Source organism: Grus americana, chromosome 2, assembly GCF_028858705.1.
Source record: "Grus americana isolate bGruAme1 chromosome 2, bGruAme1.mat, whole genome shotgun sequence".
In the NCBI taxonomy this organism is placed as follows: domain Eukaryota; kingdom Metazoa; phylum Chordata; class Aves; order Gruiformes; family Gruidae; genus Grus; species Grus americana.
In genome coordinates, this window is record NC_072853.1 from 150,295,197 (window position 1) to 150,321,209 (window position 26,013).

Genomic DNA, 26,013 nt, shown 5'->3' on the forward strand with positions numbered 1-26,013 from the left:
AGGAACTTCTAGTGTCTAGTTCCTATTTGTGGAGGCGTGGTGGTATAGGTACACCTATACTGATGGGAAAGGCATCTAGTACAGTAGCCTGCCTTGATCTGATGAAGTGAAATGGGCTGTACCAGAGGAAAATCATTTTACCAGTGTTTCTGCCTTTATGCTGCTAAATCATTTCTTCCCTCTGTACTAGGCAGAGTCTATTTGTGATACAGAAATGGTCTGACAGTAGACGTTCTGTCACTGTAATAAATTTGCTGTGGTTGTCCTGATGTCAAAATTAAGCAAGAGTTAAAACAAAACTTGTTTCCCATGTTACTTCCTCGAAAAGGGACAGGAGAGCTGTGGTGGGTTGACCCTGGCTGGGGGCCAGGTGCCCACCAGAACCGCTCTCTCACTCCCCTCCTTCACTAGACAGGGGAGAAAAGGTATAATGAAAAGCTTGTGGGTCGAGATAAGGACGGGGAGAGATCACTCACTAATTGTCATCACGAGCAAAACAGACTGAACTGAGAGAGGGAATTCATCTAATTTATTACCAAACAAAACAGTAGAGGAATGAGAAAATAAAATCAAGTCTTAAAACACCTCCCCCCACCCCTCCCATCTTCCCGGGCTCAGCTTCACTCCCGGCTTCAACCTCCTCCCCCCTTCAGTGGCACAGGGGGACGGGGAATGGGGGTTGCGGTCAGTTCAGCACACGGTGTCTCTGCCGCTTCTTTGTCCTCAGGGGGAGGACTCCTCTCATCGTTCCCCTGCTCCAACATGGAGTCCCTCTCACGGGAGACAGTCCTTCACAAACTGCTCCAGCGTGGTCTCTCCCACGGGGTGCAGACCTTCAGGAGCAAACTGCTCCAGCGTGGGGTCCCCCATGAGGTCACAAGTCCTGCCAGCAAACCTGCCCTGGCGTGGGCTCCCCTCTCCACGGGTCCACAAGTCCTGCCAGGAGCCTGCTCCAGTGCGGGCTATCCATGTGGCCACAGCCTCCTTCAGGTGCCTCCACCTGCTCTGGCGTGGGGTCCTCCACGGGCTGCAGATGGAATCTCTACACCCCCTCATCCTTCCTCCATGGGCTGCAGGGGGACAGCCTGCTTCACCATGGTCTTCACCACGGGCTGCAGGGGGATCTCTGCTCCGGCGCTTGGAGCACCTCCTCCCCCTCCTTCTGCACTGACCTTGGAGTCTGCAGAGTTTCTTACGTCTTCTCACTCCTCTCTCCGGCTGCAAAGGCTCTCTCTCTAAGTGTTTTTCTCCTCCTTAAATATGTTATCACAGAGGCGCTGATTGGCTTGGCCTTGGCCAGCGGCGGGCCCGTCTTAGAGCCGGCTGGCATTGGCTCTGTCAGACACAGGGGGAGCTTCTAGCAGCTTCTCTCAGAAGCCACCCTGTAGCCCCCTGCCCCGCTACTAAAACCTTGCCATGCAAACCCAACACAAGAGCTTAGACGTATGGGGCTCCCGTTGGCGTAGGTTTGCTCTCTTTCCCCTAGTAGGTCAGATTTAGCTCTGCAACCATTTTCTCTCAGGAGTTATTGGCTTTGTTTTGGCTGGGTCAGTGTCTACTCCGGTAGGGTCACCAGGGTGGTGGGAGCACCAGCACCAGCACGTGCTGCCTGCAGAAGGTCGGTGGCTCAGCTGCAGGTGTCCACGTTCTCCTTCGCGTAGCGTGAGCTCCAGCTGTCTGAACCCCACCAGCTCTGCTGCGGAAAAGTGCTAGAAACTCCAGGAAAAAAACCACAGCCGTCTGATGTCCTACCTAGAGCTAAAGCACAAGAGTCAAATTTGGCACTTGGTCGGTTGATCAGTGGGATGGGGTTGATGATAGTCTTTGCTGTTTGCTGGTGATGAGCAAGAAGAAATAAAATTGGAGTGATACATGACTATAGGAAAAGTTGCTGAGAAAATGCTGTCAGACTGGAAGGGGTGCCTGTTTATTCTTAGAAGTCTGCTCAGAGTGTCTTGTAATGTTTTTATGCTTGAATGTACATCTGAGTATATCATTGTATGATCATCTGCATGACTTTTCTTTTTTTTCTTTCTCACAGTGCATGCCAATTAAAGGCCTTGGATTTGTGCTCGGAGCCTACAAATGTATTTGCAAAGCTGGATTCTATCATCCCAACATCTTCTCAGGGAACAGCTTTCAGAGTAAGTGCCTTTGCTTGAGTTTAAAAAAAAAAAAGAAAAAGAAAAAAGAAAACAGTGCTAGCATTAATAATGCAGGGCTCCTTTTTATCCTCATCAGGGTTATACAGTAAAATCCCAGTGGTTTGCAAGTCTCGGATTATATAATCACTTAAGGAGTTCTGGCCCTTTGGTTTGTCATTCACGGTACTCTTGAGGATCCTGTAAAACATACCCACTTGAAGAATATTTGATTTGTAAATAAATTTAAAAACATGAAAAGAAGCCTTGCTATGGGGAAATAGAGATTTCTGGCATCTGTGCTCAAGCACAAGTATTGAGGAAATTAATCTAGTAATTTTCTCTTTGGTCAGGGCAAACTAGAATGCCCTAGCCTCTGGGTTTCTGGGGGCTTTAATTGTTTTCATTTTACTTCATTTGCAAAGGAGAATCCAAAGGAGCATCCAAACTCTTAATACTTGCTGATGAGGTATTGGAGGTGGGTCAAGCCTGAGAGTCTGGTTGGCTGTATGATGCGGATGACATATAGTCTATGCTTGCCCAGGACACACATTGTATGGTACTTAGAGTGAGTTGTCCCCAGTAAGGGAAACACAAGTTGGTTGATACTCAGCAGGGAAAATATATAAATCGCATGCCCGGAGTTGATGTCTGTTACTTTCATCATATGACCAAAGCATAATCTCTGCACAGATTTTGTGCCAAAATTGTTGCAGTTACGCTAGTAGAGCTCATGCTGCAGTCACAGGTGTAAAGGTGTTGCTTGAAGGAGTAACAGGGCATTTCTGCCTCCAGCTTTTGAGTGAATACCATCCCCAGCTTCTTCGCGCCATCCTTTAGCAAAAGGTTCATGTCATCAGCTCTCTCCTGCAGGAGCAGTTTGTATGAGATGCCCAGGGAATGACGATGAGTAGCTTTCACCAAGCTTGGTCCAGGACTGTGTGTATTATCTCCTGCCTTGTGTGAACATAGCTGTTCCTGTTCCACTATAGAAATACCTCTAGTAGTATTCAATGCTTAGTGTGCACCTCTGTGATACTCACAGATACAGATTCAGGTGTTTTGTGCTGGTAAATCATGTGCAGGATTATATGACACGGTACTTGTACGAGCATGCCCCCATGCTACAGAGTACCTGATAATTGGGTTAAATAAATTATTTGGTGTGGACTCAAGAGCTGCAAATAAAGCTTCCAAGTTCCTTCCTATATTGGTTACTCATGAGCTCTGCTTTCTTACATAAAAAGTGGCAGGGGTTGTAGATGAAAGGTAAGTAACTTTTAATATTAGGAAAGCTTTAGAATTCCCTATTTGTTCGCATCTCTGAGTTCCAGATATTAAATACTTTAACCTGTGTCATGGGTTGGCCTGTCTTTTATTGATTTGATCTGGTTTGGATATAGATTAGCCAAGATATCTTACCCCTAACTCAGCAGATCTCATATATATGTCATGCCTCGTCTCTAAACATGTAGCATAAATAGCACAGTGTGTTTGTGCAACAGTTTACCTCGTGAGTGTTTGTTCCCCTTCTCTTTTCATATTGTGGAGTGTGGCAGAAGGCAGCCTTGAGATAGTGCTTTTTCTCTGGGCTGTGTGAATCTTTTGGTAGATTAAGGATGATGTTTGGTTATTCCTGCAGTGCAGTGAGTAACGGTGGAGTTGGGATTTAACTCCTTGAATGAACATATAAAAAAAAGATCATTCTTAGATTTTTGTCATACCAGACACCACGGAACACACAAAATAATGTGGCTAGAGATCATAGCAGCGCTAGGGATCATTAGGGATGAGATTCATTTTATCTCATATCAGCTGTCTGAAATGTGTATGTGTGTCTTAGTCACCTAGGTTTCAACTGCAGTCAGCAGTGAGAGCGTGGCTCCCCTGGAGGGTAATTCTGCTGCTTTAGAAAGGCAGAATTTGTCTTTAGAGGGGAAAGAAAATGCTTCAGGCAAATAACCTTTTCTCTCCATTTACTATAGAAGGAGGAGCCTATATAGCTACCTTAGATTGGATATTTAGCTTCTAAATAGCTAACATAGAGCGAAATTTGTCTCCTGAAAGCGTTTGCATATGCTGATATTTTAGGGAGTGTAATTACATGATCTGGGGCCACTTTGATTTGAGCGTGTGTTACTGTGAGCTAACATAAACATGAGTTTTGAAACAGTCAGTAATAAAAAACTGCTTTAATTTATCCAGATGCAGCTCAATCTGCCAAGCTCTATAGGTGATTTAAAAAAATGAACAGTGAGACAGTTATTGTGAGACTGGAAATGACTGGGAAGTAATGGGAGAAAAACCAGCGTTTCAAGGGAACTTCGCCCTGTCACCCAGCTCCATGCTGTAAAAAGGAAAAGATGAAGTGGTTAAACCAGCTCTAGTAACTAGCTAGGAAGTTCAAAATGATGCTAATACAGGAATTCTAGACATGAATCCTGCAAGCAGTTTTGACAGAAACTGTCTTACCTGAAGATCTCTTTGTGGAGATAGGTTGGTGAAGTCTGATGATAAAAGAGATGAAGCTGAGTAGAAATGTTGATTGTTTATAAAGTATTCCTGGAGGAAGAAAATAAAGAGGCAGGAAAGATTTGCAGGTCTCAAGATAAGATGTAGGTAGGTAGATGATAGATAGATAGATAGATAGATAGATAGACAGACAGACAGACAGAAAGAAAGAAAGAAAGAAGGATGGACCAGTTCTGTACTTCTGTGGACTGAAAAATTTGATGGAATGGGTTATATCTTGAAACGGGAGCATTTCTCAATGATACCGGGACTCTGCATCGCAGCAAAGTATGGTTAACTAGAGTTGTACCTGAAGTGCCAGGCTTTTAAGCAGGGACACGGTTTTGCTTTAGGTCCAGATGAATGTTTTGGGTACAGTCTGAAAGATAGCTGTATAAAATGGCTTTGCAGGGATATTGGACACTCTACATGGTTTGCTGGTGGGAAGGCTTAAAATATTGCTTATCTGCCTCCTCTGCAAACTCAGCTGGGGTCCTGGACGCCAAGATGCAATATTGCATAAACAGTGTCCTCCATAGGAAAGATTCTGCAAATCAGTTGCTTTCCTGACTTAAAGCAGCCCGGTGTTGCTGTTCGCAAGGAGGTTGCACAGCTCATCTTGCGGGTTCCCAAAGTGGGTGTGGGACAGGGGCACGGCTGAAATTTAGGCTGTTCTCTTACTGAATAGGAAGCCAGGTAGAAGGCTGTTTCCCTCCCAAGGCTGAGTTTGTTCTTCAGAACTGACAGTGGCAAAATATGTAAAACCTTTTTATTTTTGCAGCTACCCTGCATACTAGTGGGGCACAAAGTTATCGCTGTATTTCCAGGGTCTCTTTTGAGGACAGAAATTGATGTTAGAAAAAGATATATTTCATGTATGCAAGTTGCATTAACCTGCAAGTGCTTGAGTACATAATTATGTACTTTCTCCTAATGGCTCGTTTTTAGGTAGCACTATTAGTATAGGTAGAATAGGTTAACTGCTGACTACAGTTTGCGTCCCTATACATTTTAACATTTTTGTAAGACCCTTCTCCAAAGTGTTTATGTTGTCTGCCTCACGGGGTGATCAGGTTTGCATTGGAAGATCCTCAGTAGAACAGCGGTGCTTTGTTGAACCTAAAATTCCATTCTTTAGCAATGCATCATCCATATGTTGCAGAGATTCTGCTCAGCTCTTGCTGTTTGGATGTGGAACTTGCCCTGTACAAAAAGGTGCTTGCACCAGAAGAGGCTCTTTTGTTTGGATATGGGGCTGTACTGTCTCTAATGGTGCTATAATCACATAAAAAGTCCCAAGAGGGGTTTCCAGTTCCATGGGAATTCCCATTTTTTACACCTGCCCTTTGGTTTAGGTTCTTCAACAGAACTTGCAAGTGTAGATCTTTGCACGTATGAAGGCTGTCCCTGAAAAAAAAGTGATCCCTTTCTGGGGTGAGGATTATGCCCGTGGCTGATTACCAGGTTCTGATGCTTAGCAGGTCCGGTTACACTCACGCACACTGAGTTACTGCAGCATCGCTGATGCTACTGGTGTTGTTCCTAATTTATGCTGTAATAGAACAGGAACAGAATCAATCTTTTGTTCTGCTCAGCATGTGCTGTGCTCTCTTGTGTTCATCTGCTGAGTTTTGACTGGGGTCTGAGATGATTTTGTTTGGGATGGTAGCAGTCCCTGCCCTGGCACTTAGCAGTCTGTGGTGCCATTCTTACTTGGCAGGAAGATCTCAGCTGGCAATGCCGCAGCTGCCGAGGCACCCCTGGCATAGCAGAGTGTGCTTAGGAGAACGAAAGCTGATGAAGAGTTACCCTCAGGAGACCATTTCAAAAACAGATGGGCCGATCAGGCAGAAAAGTCAGACTGGGATAGAAGAGGGTAGAACCAGGAAAAAAATATAGAGGGGACATAGCTGAAGCATTTAAGATTTTGTTTTATTTTTCCAGTACTCAAGCATTTTCCTTATTATACTTGATATTAGTTTGTGTCCCTGTTTCTACTTTCTACCAATTCTTTATTCTTTTCTCCTTCCATTTTATCCTGGTTTTTTTGTTGTTAATGCATTTTATATTTTTTCTTTTCTTTTTTCCTTGAGGACAGTATAGTACTTTTTTACACCTTTCTCATCCTCATTTTGAACTCCTGCAGCACAGTCAGTCTTCCAGTGTTTGCATCCATTTGTGTCAGTGCTAAAACCACTGCTGCCTTACATGGAGAAGAATTGGCTTCTTGTCAGTCTACCTTACCAGTGTTTAAAATCTTTTGCCATCTTTTGGGGAATTTTTTTTTTTTTTCCACTGGAGGAGGCATGTGTAATCCCAAATTGCTGCTGAGATAGGAGAAAGTATGGCACAGTGAAATCTCTAGCAGTGCTGTAAGAGGAAGTAACTTCATGCTTGGCTTGGACTGTCTATGGTTTGAATTGACATTACGTTGACTTTGGTGAGGTGACAGGACCAGATGTAAAGGGCAGAAACGTTCAAATACGCAGTGGGTGGCAGTGCCCTGAGACAAGGAGTCAGGGCAAGGGTGTGGGTGGCTAAACAAGTTCCCAGTCAGTGGTAAATGCAGTGATCGGTTCTTTCCCAAGAACTTCTGTGAGAGGGTCTGAAAAATGTTCTTTCTTTTTGGCAAGGAGAAAAAACCAAAAAGATGGAGATTGTAAATAGTTCCTTGTCACATTGTGTCAAATCTCAAGTAGATCCAATTTTTTTGCTCTTTCTTATATTAGGTATAATGAAGAATCATTTCAAAGTCAAAAGATATTCACCAGATAATCAGTCATAGCTGGCAGCGCAGTAGATGCATATCGGTGATCTTCCTTTGTATACAGCAGACAGCATGACACCAGACACATCTAAGCAAAGGCTTGCTGTTGCGTTATGAGGTCATATCCTTTGGGATACTCACTGCAACATGCAACTGTTTATTGGCTCTTATCTCTCTAGTGTGTGATAAGCATACACATGAAGAAACCTCCATGCATGACTCTCATAAGAGAATGCTTGATAAAGTGGATTATAATGTATTTGCAACAACTTTCAAGGTTGAACATTTCAGAAATAAAGTAAGAATATCAAGTTTAGGACCATGCAAAATTATCAGACCATATTCATATAATATTTTGGACTTAAGTACTCTCATAACTTTAGGTTTTAAATTATATTTTTTCAGTGGTTAAGTTTTTACACTGAAAAGAATTTATTTAGTTACCACAATAAAAATACACTAACAAATGGGTCATGTGTGGCTTAGAAATGTGAAGTTTTAAAGAGATTATTTAATCTGTTTGGAGATGGGTTAATTGAAGGCAACTCTTCACAGAAATTATAAAGGAACAGGTGAGTGGTGGAAAAGCAGGTTGACATGAGTGCAAATGTTGAGGAAAGAAAGTGGAAAACGTGGACAGTAGGTAGTGCACTCTTGATTTGGATATGAGATGGGAGGTGGGAGACAAGCTCTTGAAGTGATAATGGCCTGAGGTCTATGGGTGTTTGGACTGAAAAGAAGTTCCAGTCCTAGGATGTCTTCGTGATTAGTGTTCCTTAGAGGTTCTCTGCCTTCTTGGGATGCCCAAGTGCCGTTATTTCCCAGCATTTCCATTCCTGCCTCCCACAGTCTGGATCAAAAAGACACAACATCTCTTCTTACCGTCTGCTTGTATCTAAGGAAATTGGCTCCCAACTTGAGTCAGCACTACTCTGCTACATTCAGGTTTCCAACACCTTTGTTTAGAATGAAGCTCCAAAGAGAAATCCTGCACTGAGGATGAGGAGCACAGGGTTGCTGGAAAGGCACGCCAAATAAACAGACTTGGGTGTACAGCCTCTTTATCGCTTTCCCAGACTTTGCCGGTCAGCAAATGTGTGCTCATGCGCATTCGTACATAGATTAGAGAAAGCAAGAAATAAATACCCTTGTAGATAACCTTCTGCTTCAAATGTTTCAAGCTAAATGTCTGAAGAGAGTTTCATAAGCCAATAAGCATGTGCAACATCAGTACAATAGGCTGTCTCTTAAATTAAGACTAAACAATGCGTGATTTACTACTTTGACTGACAGAGGAGGAGAATTTTGATCAAAGATATTGGAACGATTCTCTAGTCTTGTGAAAGGCGAGAGAAGTTACCACAGGTTTTAACACACCATTGATTTGGCTTCAGCCACATTCTCTTGTTTCTGGAAGCTCCTAAGCCTGTCTTGCTTATATTAAACATTTTCAGTTTTCCTTAACAGTATTCTTTTCGCCTCCTTTTTCTTTCACCTTTTTATTCCATTAGTTGCCTGTAGAGTAAGCAGTCTTGCCGGGTGTTATGGGCACGCATTCGTGGATCAGAAAAAGTAGGAATCCTCCTGTGTGCTCTGATGGTGGGTTCACTTTGATGGGTGAGATGTCAGCTCAAGAATAATTGATTTTCATAGACAAAATATTAACTTGCCAATAGGTTTTCCAGATTTCCTGGTGTGCTTGTGTGAACAATGGAAAATTAAGTGCACTGGTTTTGCTTTGGGGACAGAATAGTGCAATCATGTAACAGTGTGCTGAATAAATGTTAATTAAGAAGGTTTCTATCTAATTTGAAGCTAATTAATTCACTAGATAGCATCTTTATGAAATTGAGAACAATCTGAAATAGGATCAGAGCTTGTTCTGTGAACTTTAAGTAGTTAATGGGTCTGCTTTTCATGTGTCTGTGTAAAATCCTTTCCTTATTCCCAATCTTTGATGGAATTCTTTTCCCCATTCAGAAGACTCCTTCGAAGAATGCCCTGCATAGATTTAGCCCACTTTAAATACAATGGGAAAGCATTTGGCATTTAATAAGCTCACTTTCCCTCATGTCTAAATTGGTCTGCATTTTCTGAACGTGACAAAGGAGGGTGAAATGAGAAAAGCAGCCCTGGCAAGCCGTTTTGTAACTCAATGAAAGAGGCCAGCAGGGAGGGAAAGGGAGTCAGCGCAGGACTGATTTGTTCATACGGATGAAGTGTCCATACTGTACATCTAAAGGTGTCTGCCCTTGCCCTTCTAATACTTTCAGGAAAGGATGCAGAAAATCGCTTTCCTGGTGGTGAGTTGTCGGAGGAAGTCTACACCTGCCTGCCCTGCAGGGAAGGATGTTCTAACTGCACAGACGATACTCCCTGCTATGCACAGGAGGACAAGTATTTACGGCTGGCTATCATCTCATTCCAAACGCTCTGTATGCTGCTGGACTTCATAAGCATGCTGGTAGTCTACCATTTTCGCAAAGCAAAGGTAAGCAGACATATTTTGCTTTGATATTCCTGCTCATTGTGTGGAACAGACTCATTTATGTTAGGTGTATAGCTTCTCATTTTGACAGTCAATTTCTCAGGTAAGGAGATCACCTCAAGGCGAGGATTGGATTTCCAAACAGGAATGCTTTGCTTTAGGTGTGGAGGTACCTAAATTGTTTATGTATTTTTTGAAAACCAAACCAAACCAAAACCCCAAAACAAACCACTGAGCAATTTGTGTCTCCCAGTGAAATCTGCTTACATTTATAGATGGTCAGCAAAAATCAAGGAAACCTATTATGTCTGAAGTAATTTTGGAAAATCAGGCCAATCACACAAGTACCTAAGGAGGCGTGTGGGTATTTATAGTCTTGGGATCTTCAAAGTCTCTGTTCTGCCACTGCTGGGAATGATGATTGGTTTCAATATATTTGAGAGACTAGCTGGAAAATAATTCTATCAAAGATGAATCTTTCCAAATAATTCTAGTTCCTAGCAAGTTGAAACTTGATTCTATGGTTAAAGATTTTTTTTTCCTCTGAAGTATGAATATATTAAGGAGTGTCTGTAAATTTCTGATGCAGTCTATGGCTATGTATTGTACTAACCTAATGAACTTGCTGCTTTTACCTCACTGGAAATCTTTTAAACATGTAATGTCTTGTGGAATCTCACTGTTGCCTCAGTAAATGCAGAATTTTCTCTGAAACTTCCAATTTACCAAAAAAAAAAAGAATTGAAGCTGGCAGATATTCACTACCTACATTTGGGAGACGTAGGTGTGCACACAGTGTGCTACATTGTTGAAATTAATAGCTTCATCCACTTTCCATAACTAGATAAGCATTTCCATTTTGGTTTTTGGAACACTCGATCCCACAGTCTTCCCAATCCTACAGTGTCTGTGTTACAAATGCGTGGCTCATTTTGAAAGACTTTAATATCCTGGCAGGAAACCACAGACTGAGCAGTAACCTTTTTTTTTCTTTTCTGTTTCTGAGTCTTTGTATTTAATGATAGTGCATAAAATGATTCAAATTACAGACTTAATTGTATTTATAAAGTTTTTCATTATGAAAAGTCTGTTGTAGGCATCTGTTTAGTTGCTTAACATTAACTCAGCAGAAGAACTTCATTCCAATTTTGTGAGGTTTTAGTCCGCATGGTAATGTTACTCTCTTTTAATGTCATAGACAACATCATGAAGGAAGCATTCCTTCTGAGTAAAAACTTTACTCTCTAGACCTACAAAGTGAACGGAGTAGATTACTTCATATGCAGCTATTGCAAGTTTGGCTTGATTTTTTCTTCACACTGAAATATTGATTATTTTATAAGAAATTTCTATATTTGCTCATAATTTGAGATCAGAGATGAGTAAAATTGCGTACACTTGTGTACTTGTACACTTAACTATGTTCTGGTATATGCACTCACTACAGTAACAAAAAGATACATCTTTATTAAACATACTACAGAAATTTTGTATTTCACAAAACCTGCTAGTAACAAAAGGTGCACTTTTATTTTTGTGATGATTAGTCATTTCTCCAAAGTAGGCTATGAGTAAAGAACCAGATGGGATCTGAATATTTAATACCAAAGCAATACCAAAGAGGCACGTATATACCTTTCCTTGTTTCTAAAGAACTTTTCAATTGTTATGAAAACGTTTGAGCTTATTTTTTTCCAGATTATCTCTTACCATCAGACATCATGACATCTGAACTAGTGAGAACCAGACATAAAACAAACATTCTTTTTTCCAGAAATAAAAGTGATGCCTGTGAGACATTGCATTTCATTCAGTTGGACAGAGATGGATTCAACTATAATTTTGCTACCTTAGAAGAGAGTTGACTTTGCTCTAAATGTATATGTCACAAGGAAAAGGGGAGTAAAAATGAGACAAAAAAGTAATATGGTGATTAACAGTCCTTTCCTGTATGATCAATGTTTTCAAGGAACAGAAACTGATAAATAGATGCTCCATTACTTTTTGTGTCATTCAGCTGAGTTTTTTCTTGGACTCCTTTTGTGTTCTTTATCTTGTTGGTACAGCATGATTTTAAAAAGAAAAAGATCTTGTGTGATTACCATGAAATGAGAAGCTGTATGAAGGGCAGCCATACTGAGAACAATGAGTATTAGCATAAGGAAACTGCTGGTTACATTGGATAATGACAGAAATTTGGAGTGGAGAAAGAAAACTAGTAACTGTGTACTCTCTGCCAAGAGGGGAAAGTCACGAAAATGAAAGAACAGATACTGAAATATATTCAAAATATCTACATTTTGAGAATTTCCAACTGTTAGTGAAACAAACCTCAATTAGGTTAGTACATCTGTCTGTGATTAAATTTACTGTGTTAAACTGCTCATTTCCATTGTGCTGGGTGGGTGTCAGAGAAGAGCATTTTTTGGATTCTCTCCCACGTATGGCACTACAATATTCAAATAGCAACAAAAAGTAATTTTTAATAGAACATTTTAACAGAAAGAACTATGTACTGCTACAATATGAAGAAACAATCTTCAAAGTCTTTAAAAGAGCAAAAGAATGGAGATTAAGAATAAAAAATGCTAAATTAAGACCCTAGTGCTGGGAAGTGTAGATATGTGGAATTTTGGTATAGCTGTTGATCAGTAAAATGAGAAGGCAAATGGGATCAGGCTACCACTCTTGTAAAAGTGACTGTGCAAAACACTACTTAATGCTTGTACTTTATGGAGGCTCCTGGTGAATAGTAATTTCAAAAATCTAAGGTCCTGAAAAGTTAAGGTCTGCCAACAGAAAGCACCTTGGGAAGAAACATCTCGGGCACCTTCGCTTATGGCTTTGTCAAACGCAGGTGAAAGTGACTCAGCAGCCGCCAGATTAGCTCAGCAGCAACATTATTAAACTGTAAGAGTCATAACTGGAGAAAAACACAGGCAGAAAATGTGGGAGAACTCCAAAATGCTAAGAATAAAAAAAAAATGGAAGAGGGCACAGAAGGAGTAGCAGAAGCTAAACCGCTAGTGAAAAGCATTGTAGGGAAAGACAGAGAAAGGATGAAAAATGTAACAGATAAAGCAGATGCTACTGCTGTAACGGAAAAAGACAAAACATTTCAGCAGGAGAGTAAATGGAGGAAATGTGCCAAACAAAGAAAAAAAGGAAAAAATATTCACAGCTAATACAGAAGGGAAAGTAGATGTGCAGATCACTTCAAAGAAATCTTTAACTACCCTCGACAACCCTCATGCCAAGCAGTAGTGAAAGCTAGAAGCCCTGAGCCTGGCATTAACACCAACAGCAAGAGGCTGAAAAACTCCTGGGAGGTGGAAATGGATGAAATCCCGTCAGAGAAGGTGATGGCACCTGACAGCACCAGTTTAATGACACTGAGGGAGTTGTGCAATGAAGCCTGGGAAAAAGATTTTTCCTCAATAGTGAAAATGTTGGAGTCTTATTAGCCTGCCCCGACAGGGTGATCTTGCTGAATACTGCAGCTGGGGAGATGTTGAGGCTTCTGTAAGAAGGTAAAGGGACACGGTGCAAAGCAAGGAACAGGCTCAACGGAGGCTCTCAGCACTTTGGATGGACTAGATATATGTCCTAGCAATTGTAGAGGAGTGTATAAAGGAATAGGCTCCTCTTATTTCTTTGGTTTTCAAAAGGCTTTGACAGACTATCAGAGGATTTTGCAGAACAACTTTCAACCCTATGGAGTCAGATCTTCGTGGCTGTATACAGAGGTGCAAAACATTCTCTAAGTTGAGCAGCTAAGAAACAAGTCAGTTCAAGGTGAACACTAGCAAACATCCTTGTCTACTGTGGCCTTATTATTGATTGGATAATGCAAACATTACTGTTAAAATCATGTCCAGAAAGTATGAGGCTAAGCTAACAAAAGTAGCTGGCTAGGCAAAGACAGAAATCACTGATGCTAAAACAAATATTCTCAAACATGAGAAGCGATTTTGTAAGAAAAAGCATGAACAAAATAGGAGAATTCATCTGTGTGAGTAGTGTTTCATGAACCAATGGAGACCTCAAATGGGGAGTGACCAATTGCAGTATTGGTTACCTGTGCAAGGGTGGCAGAGTTATACGGCAACAGAAAGAAACAGAATGTTTAAATAAATATAAATAAAAACCAGATATATTTTTTATTTATTTCAAAGTTAGCATAGGATTTCAAGGGCTAAAGATCTACCAGAGCCTTAGAGAGGAAACCAGCTGTGTTGTAAACAAGTTCTTATGAAAGCATCAGGCTGTGGAAGGACGTTACCTGCAGAGAACCTAAAGAGCTCATCAGTTATCAGGCCGCCTTTTCAAATGAATGAGAAGGAAGAGCTGAAAATAACTGACCTTTGCATAGCGGCATACCAACTCAAACATGGAGCTATCAGGTAGAATGCAGCTGCTGTGAGGAATTGTCAGTGCCCTTAAGAAATGCTAAGAACCACTACTGGAAAAGAGACCAGAGAAGCTGATGTCAGTGTAGAGTGGAAGAGGCTGATCACTGCTTCGGTGACAAGAGATGAGAATGTGACGCCCACCTTGACTCACACTAGACCTATTCAGTAGGGTCTTGTTTGCTGTGAATTCTCATTCAGGACAACACTAAAGGCTTCAGAGTAGTTGCACTGAAGCCAAGCTACTTGCCCATCATCTTTCCTTGTCATGCACTGCGGTGCTGCCAGGTTCTGAGCAGGTAGGGGAACCGTGGGTGCACAGGAGGAAACCTTGGGGGGGTCTGGTCTTTCTGGCTTCCTAACGTATGTGTGGCCAGCATCTCTGGATGTGAATCCAGCACATCAAGGTAAAATTGACAGCAACCAGCATGCTTGGAACAGGTTGTTTTCAGCTCTGAAAAATAATGGAAAAACTGCTCAGAGGAAAGTCTTCAAAACAGCAGTTCGGACTGGTGTTGTCATATGGCTTTAACAATGATGAAGGACTGTGATAGAGCCCATTGAAATGAAGAGCTTTGCCCCATTCAAGACCATTTCCAATCCCAAATATTAGTAATTTATAACTAAATGACCTTTTATTGTACTGGTCTTTCCCCTCCCCATTTATGAACACTCAAGAACTGTTGGAAATACAGAAATACGAATATGTTTAATGAGAGGAGAAAAATATATACCTGGAACACTGATCAAGAAAAAAATTCACAGCCAACAAGACCGCATGGCTAATCATCAATAAGAATAAATTATTTTACCTGTCTTGAGGGAACTGTGGCAAATAACAGCAACTGACTGTTTTTATATGGTTTTTACTCTCTGTTGAATACAAATTTCCAGTGCTTGGAGTTCAGGGTGGCTAGATAATCTATGCCACAACTTTCCTATTTTTCTGTTTAGTGTAAATACATTTTAAATGTGAAGATAGTCCCTAAACAATGCAATTTTAAACACTGCACAAAACTGCACATAGATGGAAAGGCGACATGCAAATTAATTCTGTAGTTCCCCTTTCTAATACTGAGAAATCAAGGATGTCTTTTCTCCTGTACTGCAGCCCTGATAGGATGCAGTAATTCAGAGTGGGATAATCACAGGCTATTGATGTGTGTTACATCTTTAAATATTAAAGCATGCTGGCTTTGCAAACATACCTTCTTTGCTAATGTAAATCAGCCAATCCTTTCTTTTTCTTAACTCTACAGTGGCGTCTTGATGTGCTTATGCCTTGATGCCTTTGGTGCACATTCTGCTTTTTTCTCCCTAGACGCCAATTTCTGACATTTCAGCTGAAGTGGAAACTTGATAGAGGGAAGAGATCTCGCGCAAATGGAGCAGCTGCCTTTACATGCTGCGCTGGTGGGCATACCTGACAGTTCATTCAGCACATACACATTCTGTGCAGTGCTTTATACACCCTTTCTTCATCATATCCTAGGGTGAGAACCTAGTTTCTTGTGATTTCTCAGGGAAGTTTATTGTAGTCTTGAGGTGTACAGCTTTAAAGACATTAGTGATGTTGTTTTCAAAACTGTTGGTTTTAGTGGAATTCTCATTTCCTTTATTCATAAACCAGAACTCATAAAATGTTCTTTCCCATTTTTCTGTGTAGTTAAGATATGCCTTTAGGGATGCTGTACTTTTTTAACTCTCACATAAATAATTGCAGAGTGCCATATTGAAAAGATAAGAAGTGCAGGGGCTGTTAGCCTGCGGCAGCAGTTGAGAATCAGAGATGATGTACTGGCTGCTGGAGCTCCCAAAGACAGCGTTGGTAGGCATGGCTGCAACGGTGGTGCTGCCCTGTGTTGTGGCATTCACTTCATAAGCCCCAAGGTTTCGCATTTGTATATATTTGCATTCTAATATATGGTTTAGAGGAGTTAAGTACTTGTGAATAGAAGAATAAACCTAGTTCCACTGTAGACGCTTTAGACCTGAGGAAAAACTGAAGTGTGAAGAAAATAAAGATTGATTTTAGTTCAGTCTCATGAAGAAGAGATAATGAGAAGCACAAAAAGGCGATATACAGGCTTCACTAGGCAGAGTCTATCCCTAATGGACAAGGTAGATCCTAAAAATGACTTTTCATAATACTCAACAGTAGCTCTAAGGATTCAAAAGCTACAATCTTCTCTATATATCTTTATATTAAGACAACATTTGTCTTCACAAAGTTGAATTACACAGCACCACAGGGCTCATCTGGAAAACACACGTGGTTTATCAGGGAGTGCACTGCCTTTGAAGTGATGTGAATCAGCCGTGGACTATGACACGTTTGCTCCACTTTGGTGTTGAGACTGATTCCTGGCCTGTACTTTTTTGACCTTAATGTCTTGCTATTTAAGACCTTGCAGTCTGTGAATCATTGTCATCTTCTGTTCCGCCAATACTCCACAAAACTCACCGTTCAAATTCATGGAGCTGATAGTAGTGCACTTTCAGTGCAGGGTGCTAGCCAGGAAGATAGCTGTCACCAGAGACAAGGCTGTGGTAGCCTTGAAGGCATATTTAAGTTTAATTGCATTACACTATGATTTGACTCTTAAAATAAATTATGTAAAATAAAGGCAATCAGATCCTTGAATTTCAGCATATATTTTCCAACAATGAGAACTATGACAGCATAGAATAATTTTTCCAAAGCTGTTTTAGAGCTAGAAATTAAACTGAGCAAACTGCTAAGATTTTTGGTTGTCTGTTACTCTTTGATTCTTGCCGAGTCTCGTATTTATGGCCCTTGTAGGGAAGCTGAGTAGACCAAATGGTCTGTCACATGATAATTAGCTCTCCCAACTGATTCTTTGATGCAGTAACTTCAGGACAGTTGCATTTACCTGAAGGTTCATTTGGGTTTGTGAATGGGCATTTACAGATTTGCTGGGAAGGGACTTCCTATCATGTCAGCAGAATAACAGCGACATTATTTATTTATCCTGCTATTTGTCTTGGAGTTGTGTGCTGCTGTGAACATTCCTTGTACAATCAATAGCAATAGCAAAGTCCCCGGTGGCTTGCATGAGGTCTTTGGCATGCTTCTTTTTCCAAGAGCAGACTTCTGTCTGAAGTAGGCTTTTCTTTTTGTTTTAAGTGTCTAAGTGTAGGCTCAGAAGAACTGTTCCAAGCGTGAGCCAAATTTCTGGTGGAGAGACTTTTCAACCAGGAAGGCTTGCAGAAATTCAGAGTATAAAAAAGCCAGTATAACTAAGGAGAAGTACATTTGAAGATGAGAAAATATTTGTTTAAAAAAGTTTCACTCAAAGAGAAGCAAGAAAAAGCTTAAATGAAGAAACTGGGAAAACAAATTATCAGAAAAAATGTAGGATGAGAACTTTCGAGCAGCAGAAATAAAACTGTATTGGAAACCTTAGTCTAGGCAAAGTCTTGCATTTTTTACTAAATACTTTCTTAACGTAGAACTTTTACTTAATGGTAGCATCCTCAGAGAAACTTTGTGAGCTGCTTATTATGTGTTTTTCTGGCTGGATCATGTGATGGAAACTGAACACAGATCATTCAGACTAAAACATATGCCCATTCTTCATTCTTTTCTTCATTTCTTTGGGCAAAAGTTGAAGGGTTATAGCTCACAAGCAGCAGCCTTATGCTGTCAGTGTCTCTTTAGGACTTTGTGCTGTGAACACAGTCAGATTGCTTTCTGCCTTCTCTGTCCCAGCCATGCCTCCCTCTGTCTGGAATAAAATCTTGACATTTTTCTCTGACATCTTCTCATCAATATCAATATAGCTGAAAATAAACCTTGATCTCCTCCTGCTTCCCTCTAAGACATCGCAGCTATGGCTTTCTTAGTTACTGTAGCAACCTGCCTGTTATCTAACATAATTTTGGACTCTGGAGCTCACTTTGCCTCTGGCTATGTCTAAGCCTTACTGAACTCCTCCTAAGTTCCCTTTTAATGTGTGTTTCCTGCCGGTCCACAGACCTAAAGTTCTTGTCTCAGCTTGTTATCTTGTGTCTTGACTACTGCAATGTCCTTTCAGCTGGCCTTGGCAAATGCAGTCATAGCCTGCTCCTATCTGTTCAAAATGGTGCTGCAAACGATTTTCTGTCCTGCCACTTTGTGTTGTCCTCATTGCATCTCCCTGTTGACATCGTACATGAGCTACACCTCTTGGTTTTTTAACTCCTACATGAGCTTTTCTCTGTCTCCTGATGCCATTTCTTCGATGCAGAAGTGTCAACACCAGCCTCCATCATCATCATCTTGTTACATTTTTCAAGAAACACCCCTTGTTCCCTTCATACTTTCCTCATGCTTGGTAGAGGCTTTTTGAGACCGTCCCCTGCTCTCCATATCATGAATTCAGATTCCAGTGCTGACAAAGTACGTGACTACGGGTGGGATACTGACAGGCTGGAACTACTGATTGCTTGTTACGATATGTGATACTGCCTTGTCGTTCCCTTGTTCTTCTCATCTATCCTTATCTGTCTGTTGTCCCTTATCTTAAACTCTAACTTTGTGGAGGAAGGACAGTCTTTTTTACTTCCTCCTTGTGCAAGGTCCACGATAACTTGAGGCTGACCTGAGGCTGGAGCTTTCAGCAATACAGTGGTAGGAAGAATAATTAAGTTATACATAGCAATATTTGCTTCAAAGACAAATGTACTTTTATTTCCAGTGAAACATACAATCCATGATCTAAATTTAATGAGAGATTACTTAACATAATAAATTCTGAATAGCTGAAAAATCTCACCATTTTCTGGATCAGCATTTCTCAGATCCAATCATAAGCTATTAGTTTGGAGCAGTTTAGCCACTTGGCTCTTGAAAAGTAAAAGTGAATAAAATAAACTGGAGTTGCATTTAAAATCTTCAGAATTATGAGGTTTTGTTTGATTTGAAATTAGCATAATGATCTTCGTCTATAGTTCATTTGCATTCTCAGTCATGTGAATAATGAGATTTTTTTATCTTTATCACATTTATTCTAACCCTTCTCTTCTTATATCATTCTCGGTTGGTTTCCTCTGAGATATTATGAGTCTTGAGTTTTGCAGTCAGGTTGTTTTTTTCTCCCGTAATTTACCACAAACTATTTCTTTCTACATGATTGAACTACAATTATACAGACTGTTTTAGTGAGCTGTGGTATTATCTTCTATGATAGGTGATGCCATGTTGAATAAGAAAGCTGAAATTCAGTTCAGGTGTTCTGAAGCTATTTGTAAACTAAATCGGGGAACATGCTAACTGAGCCCCACCTCCGGCTCGTGAAATTTGGTTTTGTTTTCCATCAGATTTTTTTGTACATTCCATTTGATCTCTTGCTGATTAAACAACTATCGATATTAAAATGCATTTTATTCTTGAAGACCATAATGCCTTTGCATCTTCCTTTCATTTCATTTCTGCATTACTTGAATGCATAACCTAGTGAAATAGGCACTTCAAGTGATCCAGAATTTCGATGATAGTCATTTTACATATTCAGCTTTTAAATTAACCGTAAGAATGTGAGTAGAATGAAACTGAAATTAGACATTATTTACTTCATTGCTGATTTTCCTTCATCTACATATTCGTCACTATTTGGTGAGAACCAGGTATCTTGATCTAAGCATGAAGTCCCCAAGGAAGGAATTCCTGTTCTTACAAGAAAAGGTGTCCCTGGGACATTAAGCATTTTCACTGTGAGAGTTTTTCACCAACAAATACGTTTTTTTCATGTACCTGTCTTGTAGGTGGTGTAGTGCAACTTATATGCAGCAAGACCCATGTTACAAAATGCAGAACACCTTATCTTCATCATGATATATTGTAATGGGTTTCATAACTGGTATAACAGAAAGGATCAAGGGCTGTATGAATTGAAAAATAAAGTATTTGGGGATTTCTTGGATCCCTGACATTTTGTGCACTTTTAATGAAATGGATTTATGATTGATGGCTGCTTGACATTTGCTTTTCCTGATTTTTTTTTCAAGAAAAAAGTAAATTTAATAATGATATTCTATGTGAACTCAGCTATAACTAGTAATAGGGAAAAAAAAAATTGACCTTTGTGTAAGTATTCTTTAAAGGGAAATGAAAAAGCATGAGGATTATATTTATTTGGTTTAGGAATACTGCACAAAACCTGCAAATGCCAGAAAATTCTGACAATTTGCCAATATAGCTTAAGTGGTAGCACATAACTGTAGGCCTATCTTTGGAAAATTTGCCTTTGCTATGAAATTTACTGTATTTGCTGTCCATATTCTATTAGGAGGTTAGTATTCAAATAGAACAATTATCATTAAAAGTATTTGTCAGTGTGGTAAGGTTGAACAGGACATAGAATTTCATCTTGATTATTTTACAAAGAAATTTTCAAAAAAGGTACAACCCTCTCTCCCTTGAAGTAAAGAGAGCTTCCTGCAGCTAGCTGGGAATGAGTTGCTTGAATTTTGTATGTCAACCAGCAATAACAAAATGAAATCATAGCCTTGTTAAGGTATTTGAAATTTCCCTTTTCCTGAGTAGCAGCCCTAATCTGTCCCTGAATTTATTATCAAGAAAATAAAGAAATGATGACAGCACCACTCCAGGGTACCTAACTGAGGCTTCAGGGGACTCCTTCCAGTTGCTTGTGTGCCCATTCTTTGCTCCCTAGGAGTCCTCGTCCAGGTGTGAACAGTATGAAGATAAACACCACAATGAAACGCAGTTCCACTGTTTTCTGCTCTTCTTAATGTCGGCGGCTGTCTAGGAACTAGCAGGTCCAGCTTTTGTCTCTTAGCAGAGAAGCCAAACATCTTGCTTGCTGTAGATCAACCTCAGAGACAGAAAGAAAGATTTCTATAGTCTATTTCTTAAAGGTAAACTTCAAGTGAAATAAAATCTCTGAAAATTAGCACTTTAGTTTTTCCACACAGCTTTTTCACTGAAAAAGATAACAATGTGTTTGTAATTGGGAAAAGTTATATGGGATAAGAGTCAGGAAGAAGGTTCATTGGGCTTTAGAAAAACAGCACATGGAAATCAAAGCAAAAATTCAGTCATACTGAAAAAATTATTTGCTGGGAAGGCGTATCTTAGTAAGAAAAGGAGCTGGTAATAAAACATTTCAACCAGCTCCACTTCAGATCAAATATTTTCAACTTGACAAAATCTCATCTCCCTTCTGTCGTTTGGTAGAAGAACCACCTATACCAGGAAGCGAGAATTTGAACAGGAGGAGGTTTCAGAGAAGTAAGAGACAGATTTGGGAATACAGTCCAATAACTTCTCATCACATCTCCTGTGTCCTCGTATGTAGAGTAGAATGGATCTGCCAGACCTGCACCACGAGGGTCACGCCAGAGCTACTTCTCCTGGGAGCACTGGAGAGCGAGCGCACTGCCTTCACATGTACCTTTAGCTAGGCGTTTTCTTTCACTTGTTTTGAGACAGTTTTGCATAGTAATTTATCTTGTCACTTCAAATACATCAGCTTAGCACAGCAGAGCAAACCTGTATCTCTGTGTTTCCTTGCTTCTGTACCATTCTGTCATATATCCATATGTGCTCTCCAGCTGTACATTGAGTGGTAGATAGCCTTTACAGTTGAATAAGTATGAATGTGTTGTATTCAAGGTTGAGATCAAAGACAAAATCTGTCTTCGCTTTTTTCTAATAATTTCTTGTAGGCCTCATTTATCTGTAAGGCAAGCTCACATTCTGGTGGTAAGCCACCCTGGCAAAAGGAAATTTTCTGTGAATCACAGCCCAACTCAGTCATTCTTTGTATTGTAAAAGTGGCAGAACTGTTTTGTGAAAGTGAAAAAAAAATCAAAATATGCCAACCTTTTCCCCTCACTAGGTTTCCATGGTACTATGCTCATGTAATACACAGTGACATGTGGCCCTGGAAAAATCTGCAGTCTTCCTGTACTGACACCAAAAGTCTACAGTTCTGTTAATTCAGTAATACACAATGTAGCAGATATAGAATGACTTCAATTTTATTTTGACTATTTAATTTCTTCTTTTTTCTCCTCTCTGAAAATACTCTGACACTCATATCACTGACTTTGTGTGATGACATTCAGAAATTCAATGCTAATTAATGCTGCTGTATTTTCTGGATTGCTTAGGACCACAGAGAATTGAAATGCAGTATCTTCTATGCTTGTTTATCCATTGTTTTAGCTTTTTGTTTTGTTACACTTGATGCAACTTGGCTGGCTACATTTTTTTTTTAAATTTCCCTCATGCAAATAATTGTTAAGCATTTATTTATGACCCTTTAGCAGTGCCCAAGTGGCATGTATGACTTTCCTAATATGATTTGCCACAGAAATGCTGTTGCTTTCTGAGATCCGGGGGTAAGGAATAACTGTTTATCTCAAAGGCTACTAATGTGGTCTAGATAGTATGGATAGACTGAAGACTGAACAAATCCTGAGGGATAAAGCAGCCCTTCACAAACAATATTTTTTGCAGGCCTAGTCAAATAAATGTGCTCCGCTAAGGCAATTGGTAGGGGAAGACAGAAGGTAAGATGGGGGACACTTGACCTGTGCGGCCTAGGAACTCCCCAACCCCTCATTAGTTTCACAGGCAATCTTCAGTAAAGCTCTAAGTTGAGTGGTGGGCTGGCAATAGCATGCATGGAGCTGATGGATAGGTCCTTCCTACCATGGAGAAAGCCTCAGGAGCAAACCAAACGGTGCAGTGACACTGAAATTCCACTTTTGAAGTGTTGTGACATGAACGTGATCTGGCTTTACCTGTTCTTCCCCAGTGACATCTGAGAGTTAGACTACACGTGCTTGCTCCTCATCTCTTGTAGTCATCATTTCAGTTTTTCTCCAGGAGCTGCCCTCTTGTTTTGGTCAGCTTCTTTATGAAGTAGCTGAAGGTAATACCAAGAATAAAAAATGAAATTCCATTTTTATGCTCCAGACACATGCAGTTCCACCTCCCTCAGATCCCAAACTGGAGCCAGTAGTCAGATAGACAAAACACTCTGGCTGAAACACAGTCTTGGAATGAGATGGATGAGGAAGCTCTATAAAAACCCCTTGCCTTGATACTGTCACCCTAACAAAGGCATCTGTTCCTATGTTGTATGTCTAAGGCTTTATTTTATCCTGATCTTTTCATTAATCAAATGTCTTGAGTAGCATCCTGGCTGAAGAAGACCAGGAAGCTCAAGTGGAATCAGGCTGAATAGCTCTCAGCACAATACAGGAAAACGATCTACTGGGCAACAGGAGGGTGTCCAGCAGACAAAGGAAAGCTGTTATTCTGTCTGCTCAGTGCTAGTGAGGCTACTCCTGAAATGCTGGGTCCAGTTTTGAGCTCTGTGGTTCAAGAAGAGTGTGGAGAAACTGGAGACAGGCCAGTGGATGACTCTAGTGGGGACTAGAGCATATAGCCTACTGGTGGAGCTTGAGAGCGCTAAGCTTGGATAGGATGGCAAAGAGGAAGCTAAGGGGCAATCTAGTAGCAGCCTACTTGAAGGGTGGTTATGAAGACAGATCCAAACTCTCCTTAGAGTGTGGTAAGTGATGGAAGTAACAAGGGACAAGAGTCACAAATTATGGCTGGGGAGGTTTAAACTGGACGTTAGGAAAAACTGTCTCACTAGGAGAGAAGTGCCAGACCAGAGTCAGCTGGGTAACACATTATTTACCTAGCTTCATTCTTGGAGGTGTTTAAGACTTGGATGGACAAAGCCATGGCTGACCTGATCTAGTGTTGGCAGTACTCCTGCTTTGACCAGAGAGTGGGACTAGTAGTCCCTTCTAACAAATGTTTCTATGAGTCAGTGATTCTGTGAGACTAGTTTGGTTTTATTATGCCATTGTGGCATATTAGAGTGTTTATCGATTAGATACAAAGCATGCATGATAATAGGAACTGTGAAAAGAAAAGAGCATCTCAGTTTTCTTTCAGGTGAAGATTAGTTGTTTGTAAGGTTCATATTCCCTTTATTAGGGTATCCTGGAGAATATCAAGACTTTGAACTTTCCTTATTTGCTTTCCTTTGGATAAAGTAGATTAGAACAAGAAATCTATATTTAGGAACATTTTTATGGTAATTTTCCTTTACATAAATTTAATCCGTTGTAGTGAATAATATTGCTATAAATCAGCTAAATGATGTTTTACCTTTGTCAGTAGTTACAGCTTTAACTATCTATGCGGTGTTACTTCATCTTCTTTCAATTTTTCCAAATCCATTCTGTAGATTAGTAAGTATTTTTGCTCTGCCACCTTACCCGAACATCTCCTTTTCTGATACATTCAAGAGGATAAAGGGTGGTGATCTTCCTATGAAAAGGTGTATAAGTCTCAAGTTTCACTGGTCATTTTTCCTGTCACAGGACTTTGCAAATGAATGTTTGTTTGCAGATGTGACCCCTAGCACCTGTATTATTTCAGCAGCTTTACCTGCCCATTCCATCTCACTTTTTTTTTCTTTTCAGATTAACACATTTGTGTTTTCTCTCTGCATATTTCTTACATGCTAGCTCCTTTCCTAGAAAAGCTATAGACATCAAACTCATAACGGAATCAGGATGATTTACATGTTAAACACCTCCATGACATTGAAACAGCTGCACCTCAATCATGTTACTTCTGTTCAAGCACTGATGAGAGGTCATCCCGTCTTCTGTATTTTGCGGTAGTATGCTGGGGTTTTTATTCCTTTTTTAGTAAAGGTATATAAAAAGAATCTAACATATTCCACTTGGGCACACACTCTCTCTTTCATTGTTCCTTCTTCGGTTCAAGTCTTCAGTTTTCAAAGGAGACGTTAGCTCTTGTCCTGCTGGTTTGGATGGGTCCCGTGAGTTACTCTGTGTTAAAGGGGTGCTTCTGTCTAAGCTGGACTGCCATTCACAGAACAGCACACATCTATGGTGAATGGCCTCTCTCCTGTAATAGTGTTTTTGGTTTGTTTTTATTAATGAGAAAAGATATATGAGAAAGTTAGAAAATAGCTGTATTTCTCTAATAAACAGTGAATGAGGCTTTCCATAAAGGAATTGCTCCAGAGAGCCCACTATGTTTGCTTCACAGGAGAGCAGAAGTAATGAACCAGCCTCAACTTCCTTGTCTTCCTAATTAAGAATATTTGTATGTATGTGCTGAACTCAGATTTCAGTATTGAAAACACAGTTGATAAGAAAAATGCCTCTGACCATCTATGCGTTTGGACCACACCAAGGTGTGGCAAGGTCTTCTTTCTCACAGGGCTGCCTTGGACCCCAGCACCCTGATTTTGCCTTCCTTGCCCTTGCCCCAAGGCTCTGTCTCCTCCCCACCAGCACATCTTGCTTGACTGACCAAAAGAATCTGCCATGGGGTTACCGTGACCCACTCTCATGTCTTGTCTTCTAAGAAGCAGCCTACTAAGGCAATTTCAGTGTAGGTGCTCCTGAACTTGTTTATAGACTGAACATGCATGATGTCATGTGCCATGATGTCATGTGCCATGATGTCATGTGCCATGACTCTGACCCTATACCTGGGTGCAGAGGTGCAATCAGATCCTGAATCTTACGCAGAGATGATAACTAACGTCTGAGCTGGTAATGACCGTGACTATTTCTTGGCTTTGTGAATAGTTTTTTCAGTTTACTCTAGATCACCAACGCTCATTTAACTTTGAGTAGTCACTGAAATGCAAAATGGTCAGT

General features: G+C 40.4%; 1 protein-coding gene across 2 annotated transcripts in view; it reads left to right on the forward strand.

The window, feature by feature from the left end:
• GPR158 (G protein-coupled receptor 158) overlaps window positions 1-26,013 on the forward strand; it is a 207,541-nt gene that overhangs the window by 88,217 nt on the left and 93,311 nt on the right. For both annotated transcript variants that reach the window (XM_054818195.1, XM_054818196.1), the window contains exons 3-4: window positions 2,042-2,144; window positions 9,693-9,910. In XM_054818195.1, the coding sequence (XP_054674170.1) occupies window positions 2,042-2,144; window positions 9,693-9,910 (321 nt within the window). The remainder of the gene's footprint in view (window positions 1-2,041; window positions 2,145-9,692; window positions 9,911-26,013) is intronic.